General features: G+C 51.5%; 1 protein-coding gene across 1 annotated transcript in view; it reads right to left on the bottom strand.

The window, feature by feature from the left end:
* SV2A (synaptic vesicle glycoprotein 2A) overlaps window positions 1–11,785 on the bottom strand; it is a 40,729-nt gene extending 28,944 nt beyond the window's left edge. Inside the window, exon 1 of the mRNA XM_054987270.1 lies at window positions 11,197–11,785. Coding sequence (XP_054843245.1) covers window positions 11,197–11,785 — 589 coding nt within the window. The remainder of the gene's footprint in view (window positions 1–11,196) is intronic.
* Window positions 11,786–16,273: the final 4,488 nt, after the last annotated feature.

Genomic DNA, 16,273 nt, shown 5'->3' with positions numbered 1-16,273 from the left:
ACCATCATTATCGGCTGGATTCTGCTGATCTGGTCCACCAACTGTGGTTCTTCTCCAAGTCTCTTTCTTCAGCTGAAGGCTCCTTGCGCCAGGGGAAATCTCCACCAGCAGTGGAACAGATCCACGGTGACCAACCCTACGAACATACCATGGCCCCCACTGCACCCGTTCAGTCCAGCATCCTGTTGCACACAGCAGCCGAAGCAGTGTGGGGGGGACCAAAATGGCACGGAGGCTGCGGCCTTCCCCTGGCACTGGGATCCGGAGGTTCGCTGCCTCTGAACGTGGAGGTTCCCTTTAGTCACCCTGGCTAGTAGCCACTGACGGACCTCTTCATCCTCCACAACTGAAATTCCTTCTAAAAGCCGTCCATGCCAGTAGCCATCACTGCCCCCCCCCGATGGCAGTGAATTCCACAGTTTAATTACTAATCGAATAATGAATTTTTCCATTTTGTCAGTCCACAAGCCATTTCACCAACAACTTCATTCTCTCTCTCCACTTTCTTGACCCCATGAATAATTTTATAAACCTCTGTCGTTCCCCCCTTTATCCACCTTTTTTCTAGACTGGGAAGCCCCAGCCTCTTCAGTCTTTCCTCCTAGGAACGATGCTCCAACCGCTTAATCATCTGGGTTGCTCTCTTCAGCATTTTGTTCCAGCTCTGCAGTGTCCTTTTTGAGATATGGTGGCCAGAACTGCACACGGTTTTCCAAATGAGGCTGCACCATAACTTCATACAAGGGCATCATAATATTAGCCCTTTTGTTTTCGATCCCTTTCCTAACAATTCCTAGCATGAAGTTTGCCTTTGTCACCACAGCTGTACGGTGGGTCGACATTTTCACTGAGCTTCCGACTGCAACCCGAGGTATCCTCCAGTCTCCGCCTGTTCACACCCCGTCAGCAGATATTTAACATTAAGATTTTTTGTTCTAATGTGCGTTGCGTTGCCTTGCTCTTACCTACATTTGCCACGTTGCTGCCCTCTCACCCAACTGAGCCAGGTCCTCCTAGATCTCTTCACAAGCCACTTTGGTGTTCACCATCCGGAGTAATTTGGCATCACCTGAAAACTTGGTTACTACACTGCTCACTCGCAGTTCCAGTTGGATAGTTCGGTGGGTAGCCGTGTTGGTCTGCAGTAGAACAGCAGGATTTAGGGCTGCCAGCCTCCAGGTAGTGGCTGGAGATCTCCCAGAACTACAACTGGTCTCCAGGCCACAGAGATCAGTTCACCTGGAGAAAATGGCTACTTTGGGGGGTGAACTCTATGGAATTATGCCATGCCAAGTTCCTTTCCCTCCTCAAACCCCACTTTCTCCAGGTTTCACCCCCTAGATCTCCAGGAATTTCCCAACTTGAAGCTGGCCACCCTAGCAGGACTGGAGTCCCGTGGCAGCTTAGAGACGCACAAGATTTTCAGAGTGTAAGCTTCCAAGAGTCAGGGCTCCCTTCTTCAGACTCTTGAAGGCTCACACTCTGAAAATCTTGAGGGTCTCTAAGCTGCCACTGGACTCCAATCCAGCTTTTCCCCAGATCCAGAGCATTTATGAACAAATCAAATTGCACCAGCCCCGGTATCGATTCCCTGTGAGACCCCACTGCTCGCTTCCCTTCTCGGCAAGAACCGTCCACCGGTTCCCACAGCCTGCTCCCTGGCCCGTCCTCTTATCCCAGGACAGCTAAGCTTCCTCAGAACTCTACCACATGCCTCCTTTATCATGGTTTTCTAATAACCCCAACGCTCAGCCTCTTTTCCTGCACCCCCTCCGGCCCTACCATATCCTTTTTGAGACGGGCCGACACCCTAAGTCCACGGTATTTCAGATACAGCCACACTGTAAATGTGATTTAGGATGATCCTGCTCTGGGCAGGGGGTAGGGCTAGATGGTCTGTATGGCCCCTTCCAACTCTATGATTCTATGATTCTATGCAGGGCTTTTTTTCTGGGGAAAGAGGTGGTGGAACTCAGTGGGTTGCCCTTGGAGAAAATGGTGACATGGCTGGTGCCCCTGCCCCCTGATCTCCAGACAGAGGGGAGTTGAGATTGCCCTCCGTGCCGCTTAGTGGCGCGGAGGGCAATCTCAACTCCCCTCTGTCTGGAGATCAGGGGGCAGGGGCACCAGTCATGTCACCATTTTCAAGAGGTTCCAGAACTCCGTTCCCCCGCATTCCCCCTGAAAAAAAGCCCTGATTCTGTGATTAAGGGTATTCGGCTATTGGCCAGTGACCCATCACTCCTTCTCTTAATCTTGCCTAGCTTTGCACTGGCCTGTTTTCACTGAGGCCCGGCATGACCCTAAGATCTTCGTTTCGGACACCCTCCAAACCGCAGCAATGCTCAGGTTAGGGCAAGATGTTCTCTACCGTGACAGGCACTGCTGAGCACCTTTCTAAAGAGGAACTATTTTCCTGTTCCGGAGGCTCTTCAAGTTAAGTCAGAAAAGATAGTTAAGAGCTACAAGTGATGGACTTTTCTTCTGTTTTGTTAGGGGCTTCATAAATTGAAATTCTTTTCGTCAGGGTCCCCAGCCAACCAAGCACTGCAGAGTCCGTCTTTGCTGCCACCTCTAGGGCTCTAGAGCGGAGGAAGGAGAGGGGGAAAGGGGGCCGTCAGGTGGAACGGCAGGAACACTGTTGGCGGACAGCAGGCACCGGGGCTGCATGCAGAAATCATCGAAATTCATCTCTGGCCTTGTGCATGTGAGTTTGTTTCACTGCTTTCGTTTTTATTAACAATTCCCAAAGAGACTGTTTCGTTATTGGGTTGTTTCGTACGGTTTTGTTTCATCTTTCATTATTGTTGTTTCATTTTCATAAACAACAACCCTTTTTGGCATCTGATACCTTCCTGCAGTGGAAAAGAGCAAGAGTCCAGTAGCATCTAGAAGAAGTGAAGAAGTGAGCTGTGACTCATGAAAGCTACTCTTTTTGATTTTGCTACTACAGACTAACACGGCTAACTCCTCTGGATCTATGACCATGGAAAGCACCGCATTCAGCCGAATGGAGAGGAAATCCATCAACCTCATGAAGAAACTGGCACAAATACAAACAGACATCATCTTTCTTTCTAAATGCAAAAGACTGGACATTCTACCCAAGGGACTTCGTGTGAGGAATCCATTGAAATCCACTTACTACACAGACTACAGTGAGAAACTATGAATGGTTATCACATTATCACAGGTAACAGATTTCCTTTACAGAGGCGTGGTCTAGGGGAGCCCAGTGATGCCTGGTGTGGGCTTTCGGGGACCACAGTTCTCTTTGTCAGATGCATCTGGCAGGGAGAGCTGTGGTTATCGAAGGCTTATACTACATAGTAATTGGATGCTTTCACTGCTGCAAACTAACACGGCAAACTGACTCCACACCAAAAGGAGATGTTTACATTTACTAGCAAAGGAATGTTTGGGTTGCCTCCCCGCTAATTGCATCCTGTCCCTTTGTGATATATGTCCCCTTCTTTCTCCCCTCTCTCCCCTCCTCTTCTGTATTTGACCAGTTCGGATCATGCATCTGACGAAGAGAACTTGATTCTCGAAAGCTTATACTACAATAAAATTGGTTAGTCTTAAAGGTGCTACTGGACTCTTTTTGATTATCCTACAACAAATTTTGTTAGTCTTATAGATGCTACTGGACTCTTGCTCTTTTCACAAACTAACATGGCTGCCCATCTTGGACTATGATGTCTGCACTGCCAAATATCAGACAAACAATAATAATAATTGCTCTTATATAGCACCCCTCTAGACAGATTAGTGTCACACTCAGAGTGCTGAACAAAGCCAGTGTTATCTTTATCCCCAAAATACAGCTGGGGAGCTGGGCTGAGAGGAGTGGCTTCCCCAAGGCCACCTGCTGAGCTCATGGCAGGAGTGGAAGTCGAACCAGCAGAGTGCTGATTCGCAACCCAACCACTTAACCGCAATGCTACAGTAACTTATTTAACTGTGCACTTATATACTGCTCTTTTAGATGGATTAGAGCATGGTCAGAGCAGCTAACAAAGCCAGTGTTGTTATTATCCCCACAATAATAATCCTCTTGCTGCATTTTAAATTGTGGTTTTAACTTTTGTATTGGAACTATGAAGTTGTATATTTTATCTTTTATTGTGTATTGTTATTTTAATTTATTGTACAGTATGAGCTGCTGTAGCACAGTGGTTAAGTGACTGGGCTGCAAATCAGCCCTCTGCTGGTTCAACTCCCACTACTGCCATGGGCTCTGCAGGTGGCCTTGGGTTAGCCGCTCCTCTCAGCCCCAGCTCCCCAGCTGTATTGTGGGGATAATAGTAACATTAACCGGTTCACCACTCTGGATGAGGCACTTATCTATCTAGAAGAGTGGCATAGAAGCACAGTTATTATTGTTGTTGTTATTAATATTAATAACAACATTTGATTTATATACCGCCCTTCAGGACAACTTAATGCCCACTCAGAGCGGTTTACAAAATATGTTGTTATCCTCACAACTATCACCCTGTGAGGTGGGTGGGGCTGAGAGAGCTCTGAGAGAGCTGTGACTGACCCAAGGTCACTCAGATGGCTTCAAGCAGAGGAGTGGGGAATCAAACCCAGCTCTCCAGATTAGAGTCCTGCCGCTCTTAACCACCACACCAAACTGTATCGTCATCATCATCACCACCACCACCACCATCACTGTATAATGTTGTAACCTGCCTTGAGCCTGCTTGCCGGGGGTGGTGGTGGAATCTAATAAATTAATCCATCTGAGGAGCCGGGACTGAGAGGAGTGGCTGACTCAAGGCCACCTGCTGAGCTCATGGCAGGAGTGGGATTTGAACCAGCAGAGTGCTGATTCACAGCCCAGCCATTTAACCCAGGGGTCCCCCTTTTGGAGACAATGAAAGAGCCCCGGGTTCAGCATTAAAGTCTGAGGGAGGACTGACAGGAACAGGAGACAGCAACACGTGAAGCATGTTGAGGAACTGGCGCCGCAGCCGCGTCACGTTAAGCTTGAGCTTGCTGGGGGACTCCCAGTGCCAGGCGGATCGTCGCCCCTGCTGGCCGCTGCTGCTTTTTCATAATCTCCCCCTCCCTCTCCCTCTGCCAGATCTGCCCCCACCAAGCCACAGATTCTTCCCACCAGATCCCGAAGATCCCCTGCCAGTTATGATGTGGTGTGTTTGCTTGTTCGTGCCCAGATGTCAGATAAGATACTGCAAGGTGTGTATGAAAAATATGTAAATTTTATTACTGATGAAATAAATAAAATTAAAATATTGTGCTTGGGTTACACTTGGGACACCCAGACATGCAACACAGACTGAGTTACGCTAGACAGACAAATCCCCAATTAATTGTAATTCCCAAAGAACCATAGCAGCTTTAGTTGAGGAGGCAGTTAAAAATCAAAAGGGTTTGGTAGGAGAAGGATATTCATGCAACACACAATCACAGTAAGTCACTCACTGAAACAAAGAACTAATGAAGCAGACAAGACTGAGGAGGGATTAAATCAAAAACTGGGCTCCAAAGAGCCAGAAAGGACAGAAGGAAATCGGAAGGCAAGCCACAAATTAAATAATAAGGCAAAGAAGGGGGGAGCGATCAGCAAGTAAAATTTAAAAAAATGCTTCAGAAAGAATTAGAAAACACAAACAGGAAACTATATTCAAGAAGAAAGCTAAGAAAGGAACAATATGTATAAACAGTATAAAATGGTACACTATACTTTGGCAAAAGAAAATTTGCCAATTATTCCTTTTCCCTTTGAGTTGCTTCCTTCTTTCCTTCAAATGGGCAAGATGTAGTATGGAAAACAACTCTCATCTGATAGAAAGTCTCACCCCATATGCTTCAGGACTGGACTACCTCACACACAGGGCTTTTATTCTGGGAAAAGATGTGGTGGAACACAGTGGGTTGGCAGCACAGGGGGCAACTCCTGGCAGGAGGTGGTGCCCCTGGGACCACATGTGCGCTTCTGGGACCGTGCAATGACATCACTTCTGGGAAGTGATGACATTGTCTTGGCCCCCGATTCCGGCCGAAACGGGCCCAAAATGGCCTTTTCCGGCCATTTTGGGCCCATTCGGCCTGGATGGGGGCCGAAACTGCCTGGATCAGGTTGGTGCCTGGCGGGGGAAGCCTTTTGAGCTCCTTTTGGCCTAGATTGGGGCCAAAATGGCTCTGATCGGGCCACTGCCAGGTGGGGGAATACTCCCCCCTCCAGCAGCAGCCGAATCCTGGCCATTTCGCAAGTCAGCTGGAGCTAGTCAGCTGGAGCAAGGGGAAAGTTTAAATAGCCTTCCGGCCCCTCCCTTCCTTGCTGGAGCAAGGAGCAAGATGCTTCCTTCACCTGGTGCGAGAGGGGCAAGGGGATTCCCTTTGTCCCTCCAGCACTGGGCAAAGTGGGCTTTTTTTTCTGGAGATCAGGGGGCAGGGCCACTGGCCACATGACCATTTTCAAGAGGTTGCCGGAACTCCGTTCCTCCAAGTTCTGGCTGGAAACAAAAGCCCTTCTCACACATACGTGTCATCTTAGGGCTACAGTCTGCAGTCAATCAAGAAGCCTCAGAGGCCCCCTCCCCCCTCCTGCTAAAAACGCGGCTTTGTGTGCCCTTATTAGGAAAATCCAGCGGAGACAGAGAGAAGCCGAAACTCCCTCCTGCAATAACGGAAGCTCCTAAACAAAACAAAAGAAAATCCTGGGCTGTTATAGGTAAGGAATTTGTTTCGTTTTCCTATTAATGACTATAATTAGGAAACACCTCATTTTTGTAATTATTGTAATTAACAATGAAAGAAATGTATGTGTCTAATGCTGACCCGTGAGTGGCTCAACTCCGTGGACAGCAGCTTCGTGCAGTATTTAGCCTCTGCTCTTCTGCTCACACTGGACGTGGTGGCCTCCCAGCCAAAGCCGCATCAGCAGACCCCCCCCCACCAGACATTTGGAGAAAGGGACTAGCCAAGCCGGGAAGCAAAAGACGGTACCGCTGCCTTCTCTCATCTCCTGCCACCCCCCCCCACCGCCCCCCTCAAACCCACTGTCTCCCAGCAAGGCACTGCACAGCCACGAATCTCAGATCCATTTCCAGGTGAGTTCCTTTTCTCCCTTGTCCTTGCGAGCACACCACAGGCCTGTCCCAAACAAAGCAGTTCAGAAGAGCTAAGGGCCAAGCTACAAGTGACGCCTTACACGGGTGGGACACTTGTCAGCTTCCCTCAAGTTTTGATGGGAAATGTAGGCGTCCTGGTCTTGCAGCTTGGCTCTCCATTACAGCTGCGAGACCAGGATGCCTACATTTCCCATCAAGATTTGAGGGAAGCTGACAAGTGTCCAACCTGTGTCAGGCGTCACTTGTAGCTTGGCTCTGAGAGAGGACAGTATGCCATGGGGAAGTGGTGGATCAGCCAGGGAGGCAGAGCACCTGGCTACAACCAGAAGGGCAATCAGGCCACAAGGTGTTGCAAGGGAACAGGCAGAGCGCAGACAGAGGGAGGGAGGGAGGGAGGGAGGGAGATGTTGTTGTTGTTGTTATTAGAATGCCAGCCCATAGCAGAATATGTAGTTGAGGGGCAGGGATATGAACCAATCAGCTGGCTCAGCTCTTAATGGCTTCCATTCAGTTCTATGGTGCAAAATAGACTCATCTGGGACTCGGTTAAGGAGGAGAAACACCTGCTCAACTCAACTGCTGGGGGCCACCGCAGGCAACTTCCTCCACGGGATGGGATGCAAATGGTAACAGGGAGGTATCCAAAGTGGATAGGGTTGCCAACTCTGGTGTGGGAAATTCCTGGAGATTTGGGGTAGGAGCATGGGAAAGTGGGTTTTGGGGAAAGAGCTCAGCAGGAATTTGATTCCGTGAAGTCTACCCTCCAAAGGTGCCCCTCCCCTCTGTGATGATCAGTTGCAATTCCAGGGACACTTCATGCCTTGCCTGGAGGATGGCAACCCCGGAAGTGGGAACTGTTAAAAGCCATTCCCAGTTCCCTAGTAATGTAGCTGGGACAGGGGAAGAATCCAGGGGCCAGGAAATACTCAGCACCAAACCATAATTCCTGGGACACTTCGGGCCATGCCCCAACAGCCCAAACTGGTACATAGCCAACAAACGCCTTAACCTCCACAGGTGTCAGCTTTTTATACCCACAACAAGCAGTATAGCTACCCAAGAGACAGTGTGATAAGAGCAGAAAGAGGGTTCCCGCCCTCCAGTAAGAATTCAGGTTCCATATCAGGGCAAGGGCGGCCCACATTCAAAAGAGCTGGAGCCAAGCAAGAAGAAACAGCAGAGGAGGTCACAGAAGGTGGGCAAAACTGTCCCATTCCAGTTGCCTGTCGCTTGCAGGACCCACCCTGAGGGGGTGGCAGTTCTGTTTCTAAGCAGAGAGGCGTTGGGGTTCTTTTGGCACCAAAAGGCTGCCCCCTAAACGCAGCCATGCAGAGACTGGCAGTGACTACTCCTGGGGGGCTTCACTTAAGGGCATGTGGCACTCACTGGCACTCAAAAGAGGGCACCTCGAGCGGCATCTCACCACTAGAATTCGGCCTCCTCATCAGCATGCAACCCCAGGAGCACGGCCAGGCCTCTTTCTCCAGAAGGGGCCAGGCAGGCTACTCTTCCCTTAGGGTTACCAGCTCCAGGTTGGGAAATTCCTGGAGATTTGGGGGGTGGAGCTTGAAGAGGGAGGGGTTTGGGGAGGGGAGAGACTTCAGCAAGGTGTAATGCCATAGTGCCCACCTTCCAAAGCAGCCATTTTCTCCAGGGGTATTGATCTCTGTGACCTGGAGACCAGTTATAATTCCGGGAGATCTCCAGCCACCACCTGGAGGCTGGCAACCCTATCTTCCCTCCCTGTGTCCTCCGGGAACTGCTCCCTTTGGGTGCCCTGCGAGCTGACGTAGGAGGAAGGGGATGTGCCGCAACGGAGGGATTTGTGCCGCCGCTGCCGCACTGCGGTTCACGGGTGCCTAGGAATCCAGACCCGAATTCGCGTCCGAAGCCAGCATCTCCCCACAGGCGTTCCGCACCACCCCCGCACATCCTCCTCATTTCCCCCACCCCCACAGTTTCTTTCATGGGGATTTAATTCCGCCTAAGCCTTTTTCCGCTGCGGCAACCAGGCCCCGGCGGTGGCTCTGTGGTGCGGAGAGATAAGCTCAGGGCCACTGTGATTATGACACATCATTCCCAAGTTTGGGCAGAGAGGGGGGAGAAGGGATGAGTCAGAGGCCAGGAGAGTCTCGAGGCAGGATTCTCCCTCACCAGAGGGGCAGGAGGCCCTGCAGGATGCAACCCGCCCCCTCAGGCCCTTGCCACGTGGGAAGGGGCTGGCAGCAGCTGGCAGCTTCCATTCTCAGCATCTCCCGTTCAAAGATCTCGAGCCTCAAATCTGTGTCTGTGTGTGTGGGGGGGAGTCTTTCTCTCCCGGAGACCCTGGAGAGTGGCCCCCAGTCACGGAAGGGAGGAGTGCTTGGCTCAGGAGTAGGCAGCCTCCCACCTTCCTACCCTCGGGGGTCTCTTCACAATAGGCCCCTGGACCACCTGGAAGACGGAGCGTTGTAATAAAGGAGAGAGCACCTCTGAGCATACTCAGATGTCCTGCAGCTTAAAGCTGGTTCTCTCTCTTACAGAGAACGAGGTGGCAGCAAATGCCCTGTCCACAACAGACCGCAAGCCTCAGAGGGCTATTCAACATATGACCCTTCTCCTTCCTGTACTCTGCAGTGGTACAGTCCAGACCGGGCAGAACGACCCAGGAGTAGGCACCCTTTGGTTTCTTGGGCCTCATTCTCCAGTGGCACTTCTAACGTGGGTCTGGGAAGCTCCATTTCGAAAGGCAGATGGGGAAAGTTGCACGGTTGACTGCGCTTCCACATGGGCACAAAATGCGATCGCCTGCAGAAAAGATGCCTGTTGGGGGGGGAAGGCTGGGGGAGAGCCCAGCGCCCTGAGAAGCTGGCTCACTAAGTGCAGGGGCGGATCTGTTTTGACGGAGACTTGCAGTCTCTTGAGTGCTGTTTATGAGAAGCAGGTACTGGGCAGGGCTTTTGGTTCTAAGGATACCAACCCCTTCCCGTAGTGTGTTCAGTCCCAACCGTAGCCTGACTCCCCTACCACATCCATCCGCTTTTCCCTCTCTGGGTACCATTGGTAACCATGGTAACCTCAGGATGTCCCCTGCTGAACTGCAGGCCTCCGGGCCTAGAAGAACGAACACCCATCTGCCACAAGTGCGAGACACAAACGTGCGCACACCCTGAAAGCGTTCAGACATTTCTGCTGGGGTCGGCCGGGTTACCACCCACTTGAACAGAGGCATATCTTTTTTATTAAGGTTGATGAAGAATTCTGTGTGGGCCCCCCCCCCCACCAAAGGTTGTTTCAAGGATTCTCCCCCTGCTGCCTGGAGATCAGCTGGTTCCTTTCCCACCACGTGTTGCCATCATGGTACAGAGCTCCGGAACGCATCTGAAACTGCCCTTTTCCTGGTTCCCCCCATGATGCCAAGAAGTCCCTGTTAGAAATGTCTTACCCCCTTGAGGGTCAAAAGCAGGTTTATATATTTGACTTTTATCATCCCGCAGACTGCCGTTTCCAGACAGCTTTCCTGGCTCCGGAACGTTGCGCCGTCTTGCGGGGAAAACGCGAAATATTGCGTTTTCTCGCGCGAGTTTTGCACGACGTCGCGCAAAACTCGCGCGAGAAAACGCGATATTTCGCGTTTTCCTCGCAAGACGGCGCAACGTTCCGGAGCCAGGAAAGCCGTCTGGAAACAGCCTAGGCCACAGAGAAGCCTGCCTCATAAGCGCAAGACAGCCCTGTCACCAAAGCTGGCCCTTTCCTCAAAGCCCCGCCCTTTCCCTTCGCTCCCTGCCCTGCTCTTTCCTCCCTCTGGGACTTCAACAACCAGAAACGCAAGAGTATCGTGTTGCGGGGAATACGGTGAACCCCCAGACATGTGGATGGTGCCTGACAATGCCTAAGAGTTCATTACGCATCTCAAGATCCTGTCCCAAGATACTTCCCCCCTCCCACAAAGAAACGCACTGCCCCAAACACTGCTGCGCAAAATGGACAAAACCCCAATGAGCAGAAATTGCCAAGGGAAGTCAGCAATACTCCCCCCCCCCCACACACACACACACCCCGCGCCATCAGCCCAGCCACATGTCACCATCCTGCCACCTCCTTGGGGACTTACCCAGCATTCCCTTGTTGGAGTCTGACAAGCACATATCCTTCTCAGCGCTGGGAAGGACAAAGCCCACCACAAAGATCTCCACCCCGTCGGCCATGAGGGCAAGTCCAAGCACAAAGTACAGGGTCCACTGGAAGCGCCCGTGTCCACACTCTTGCAGAATGAGCTCGTACTGCTGGGATAACTCCTCCTTCTCCTTCTTCTTGTCTCCTTCCAGATCGTCAAAGTCCCTGAACTCGCTCACCACCTGCTGGTTGGCCGTCAAGTGGTCCCCCCCTTTGAGGGAGTCGTTGCGGGGGATGCCTTGGTATTCGCCCTCGTAGATCTCGTCGTCTTCGTCGTGGCCTTCGGTGGCATCGCTGGAAGCCCCTTCGTCGTCGACCGCCGGCTCCCCACGGTAGTAGCCATCTTGGGGCTGGTAGTCTTCATCGTCATCGTCTTCCTCGAAGCGTGCGTAGGAGCGCTTGGTGTACTCGTCTTGCACTCGGTCCACGCTTTTGCCCACCTTCTTGGTCGCATGCTTCTTGACTTCCTTGGCGATGTCCTTTGCCCCACGAATGAAGGCCGTCCGGTCTCTGAAGCCTTCATCCATGGCTCTGGCCTGGCTCGCAAACCCCTTTCAGGTCTTGAGAGTGAAGACAGTCAGAGAAACGAAGGTGCCGAGCAAACGGTTATGGCTCCCCACCAGCAGTCCGATGGGTGGGCAGCTCCGTGCTCTGGAGGACTGCCTCCACTGGAGAACTAGCCGCCCCGTCGAGCTACAGGGCCAAGCTGCAGCCTTCCGGTGCGGGGGGAGAGCAGGTCTCGATAGCTGTCCTAGGGCCGCTGCGTGAGGGTGCAAAGTGGCAACCCATCCGTTTGATCTCCACTTGAGGTTGGAAAGCAGAAGTGCTGGCAAAGGGAGAACCGTTGGGGTGAATGGAGACGCTCCTGCCAACAGGACAAAGCAAAACCAGAAAGCGTCAGGCATTCATTCACAAAAAATTAAAAATCAATGTTAAGTGTGGCATTTGCAAGATCTGAGCAATTATCTATTAACGATAAGATGTTCTGGAGCTCTTTCTTTCCTAAGGTTGTCATAGGTTGGAGGTGGCTTGGTTGCATAATGCATATTAAGAGGGGAGGGCGAGGGCCGAACAGTCACGGGATAATTGTGGCGACCAAACGGGCAAGGTTGGATTATGGACTTCATGAATCAGGGCCCAAATTGCACACACAATGCGGGCGTCACGCTACACATTTCCCCTTTCACACAATCTAAATTTCATTCTGTCACAACATTGGTCAGATCTTGTCAACTGATTCCCTCGTAGTGGAAGTTCAGAACACTCTTCCTCCATTGCAGGTTTATAGTGAAATCACTGACACATGCGCCGCCTGCTCCCAGGGGGCGCGATGACATCACTTCTGGAAGTGACATCATCACGTCCACCGTGGGAGCGTTCCTGCGCTTCGTTTGGGGCTAAAATCATCCCCACACAGAGCATGGGAGCACTCCCATGGCCAGCGAGATGGTGTCACTTCTAGAAGTGACGTCATCGCGCAGGTGCTGGAGTGCATGCGGGCCGGCATGGGATAAGTGCTGGTCTGCGAATTGGCTTCCTGCTGGTTCGAATCCCACTCCTGCCATGAGCTCCGCAGGTGGCCTTGGGGAAGCCCCTCCTCTCAGCCCAGCTCCCCAGCTGTATTGTGGGGATAATGCTACGGACTTTGTTCACTGCTCTGAGTGTGGCACTAATCTGTCTAGAAGAGTGGTATAGAAGTGTAGTAGCAGTAGTTGTTATTAAAGATTAGCAACAAAACCTGTTGTATTTAACAACACAACGGGCTGTAGCAGGGCCTTGTGAGGGCATGCACTGCGACGACAGCATTCCTACACTCCGCACCGGCCCCATTCGGCCTCGGATGGGCAAAAATTGGGCTGGTGAGGAGCGCAGAAGTAGTCTAGGACCCCTCATATCACCATGGCAATGTCCACACAAGCACAATTTGACCTCAAATGAGCGGAAATTGGACCAGTGTGGAGCCCAGGAGTACTCCAGGGCCCATCGTGCTGCCCCGGTAGTGTTCCTGCGCCTCGCACTGGCCCGATTCAATCTCAAATGGGGGGACATTGGGCCCGTGCCTTTGAGGTGTGGGGCAGGGCAGGGGAGCAGGGCACACCTGCCGCTGCACATCCCCTGGCCCAATCAAGGCTTTGGGGCAGACACACACACACACACTCACACACACACACACCATGAACCCCCCTGCCTCAGATCACAGCTTGGGGGGAGGGGAGTGCAGGCAAGCCGCACTGCCCCCCCATGGCCTCCCCACCCCAGACTGAGGCTTGGGAAGAGGGGACCATAGGCAAGCTGCGCTGCTCCCCGTCCCAGATCAAGCCTTGGGGGTGGAGCGCAGGCCTGCTGGGCGTGCCCCACATGCCGTAATTGTAGCTGGGGAGAGTAGAGCTGACCTGCAGGCCCTTCTGAGGCCACAGAGGCTTATTCAGGCTGCACTTGCGCCAGGATAAAAGGGTGAGTCGTCTGAAACACGCCCCCCTTTTTATCTAGTAAGATGAGGCGCCTGTGTCTTCTAGAAAACTGGCACTGTTGCCGTTTGAATTTTTGATGCCATTCTAATAAACTCAGGCTCTTAATTTAGACCAACAGAAAAACCACCCGTCTTTGGCGATTCCTGGCCCAGCTGGCACAGCTGTGCTACAAGCAGTGGTTCAAATCTGCCGCAGCATTCTGCTTTGACTGGAACTGGACAGCACTGGCTCACCTGCTTGGAAACCCTTTGGCTTCTACATTTCTTTGCCTACTGGCTTTAATAATAATAACAACATTCGATATATATATCACCCTTCAGGACAACTTAATGCCCACTCTGAGTGGTTTACAAAGTATGTCATTATTATCCCTGCAACAAAACACCCTGTGAGGTGGGTGGGGCTGAGAGAGCTCTGAGAGAGCTGTGACTAGCCCAAGGTCACCCAGCTGGCTTCAAGTGGAGGGGTGGGGGACGAAACCTGGCTCTCCAGATTGGAGTCCTACTGCTCTTAACCACTACACAGAACTGGCTTTCTAAGACCTCTGGAACCCTGCTTAGGAAAGAGACAAAACGGCCCTCTAATGAGGCTGCCCTCAGCATTATTAAGGGCATCTGTTCTTCTTGCATATAAAAATCACATTACATCCCCCAACGGGCTCCAAGAGAACCCTATTACCCAAAACAAATCAGAGGGCAATTTGCCGCAATGAAAAGGAACAGACAATGATGTGTCAGCCCCAGCAAGGGAGAAATAAACCTGCCACCGTATACTTTAATATACTTGTTATTCATGAACTACCGCACAGCTCCCTTGAACTGTTTGAACTACAGTTGCAAAGAGTCTCATGGAAGAGAAGGAAATTTTTGGTGCTTTGGGGGCACAAAGAGGCCGCAGGGAGATGGAGGGGGGCAGCAATTGGCCAGTCAGTGCTCCAGAGAGTTCGTATGGTTAGATTGCTGGTCTCAAGCCAGGGAGGCACCAGTTCAAATCCCCACTCTCCCATAAATCAGACCTTGACCCAGTTTTCTCATGTCAACACAGAATTGTTGTGAGGATAAAACGGGGCGGGGGGCATTGGAGGAAGGATAGAAATGGCAAGCTTGTCCATGTACTCAAGACGGGCAGCAGCAGGGAAAGATCATTCCCAGTCCTGTTACTCTCAACCTTTTAAACTAGGACACCTGGAACCGAACCCACAACCTTCTATATGCAAAGCAGGTGTCTTGCCATTGAGCCACGGCGCTTCCACCCAAATCAGGAGCTAGGCCAGGAGACTCCATCAGGCTGTGGGGTTTCGGGGCCAGTGGGGCGATGAAACTCCCTTCCAAACAAAAAGCCATGCGGGGTGTCAATTAAGGCCTTCAGATTCCCAAGAGAAGGGAGTTTATCTGACAACATAACGTGCGGATGGCTTTTGAATAATTTACAAAAAGATGACAGATGGAATCAAGAGATGAGCCAATAGGGTAGCGTCAGAAATAGAAATCAAAGCTGACTGGGTTGCATCTAGAACAAGCCTCCTCTTCTGTGCAGAGTAATGGAAAAGGAGGGAGCCAAGAAGGGCCTGGAATGGCCAGGGGGCTGAGGAACACTCCCAGGCCCTCGTCCACCAGCAGGTTATGCATCCAAGCAGGTAAAAAGGTCAGAAGGGACCTGGGGCAGCCCATTCACACGTGCCAGTGGTCTGTTGGACTCTGCGGCAAGCCCACCTCCTGTATTCTGGAATGCCGTGCCTTAGGCAGGATTTTCCATTTGTTTTTCTCCATTTAAGACTAACCAACTTTACTGTAGCATAAGCTTTCGAGAACCACAGCTCTCTTCATCAGGTGCATGCATCTGATGGAGAGAGCTGTGGTTCTCAAAAGCTTACGCTACAATAACATTGGTTAGTCTTAAAGGACTCTTTATTATTTTGCAACTACAGACTACTCTGGATCTTTATCTCCATTGTTTTCCATTTCTGCAGTCTAGTCATACTGAATTGTTGATTGGATCTCTTGTGCTGCCTAGGGCTGCCAGTCTCCCAGTGGGGGCAGGGGATCCCTTCCTCTCAGCCTCTGCCTCCCCCTCCCCAGTGCCACTCACCTGGCTGGCGGGGGGGGGGGGAGGCCCTGGAGGCAAAAAAAACTCCCAGGCCAGCACGCAGCAGGCACGCTCCCCATGGGAGCAATGACATCACTTCCAGGAGTGATGTCATAGCATGCCTGGTGGCGGACATGCTCCCGCCCTTCCCAGGAGCCCAAATTGGAGTCTAAAAAGGTAAGTGCCGAGTCCCTCACCGGGGGGGGGGGGGGCCTAAGGGGACTTGGCAACCCTAGTGCTGCCTGATTGAATTACGTTCTATGTTTTGTAACCTGCCTTGAGTCTCAGCATGAAAGGCAGGTTGAAAGTGAAATAAGTAAATAACGAGATCTGAACATCCTGAAAAAGTGGGCAGATTTGAATAAGATGTGATCTAACATGGATAAGCGCCAGATTCTCCACCTGGGTAACAAAAATGCAAAGCATACATGCCGGAAGGGGAATACACTTCTGAGTAGC

The sequence above is a fragment of the Eublepharis macularius genome, chromosome 1, assembly GCF_028583425.1.
Source record: "Eublepharis macularius isolate TG4126 chromosome 1, MPM_Emac_v1.0, whole genome shotgun sequence".
Taxonomy (NCBI): domain Eukaryota; kingdom Metazoa; phylum Chordata; class Lepidosauria; order Squamata; family Eublepharidae; genus Eublepharis; species Eublepharis macularius.
This window is presented reverse-complemented; position numbering and strand designations above follow the sequence as displayed.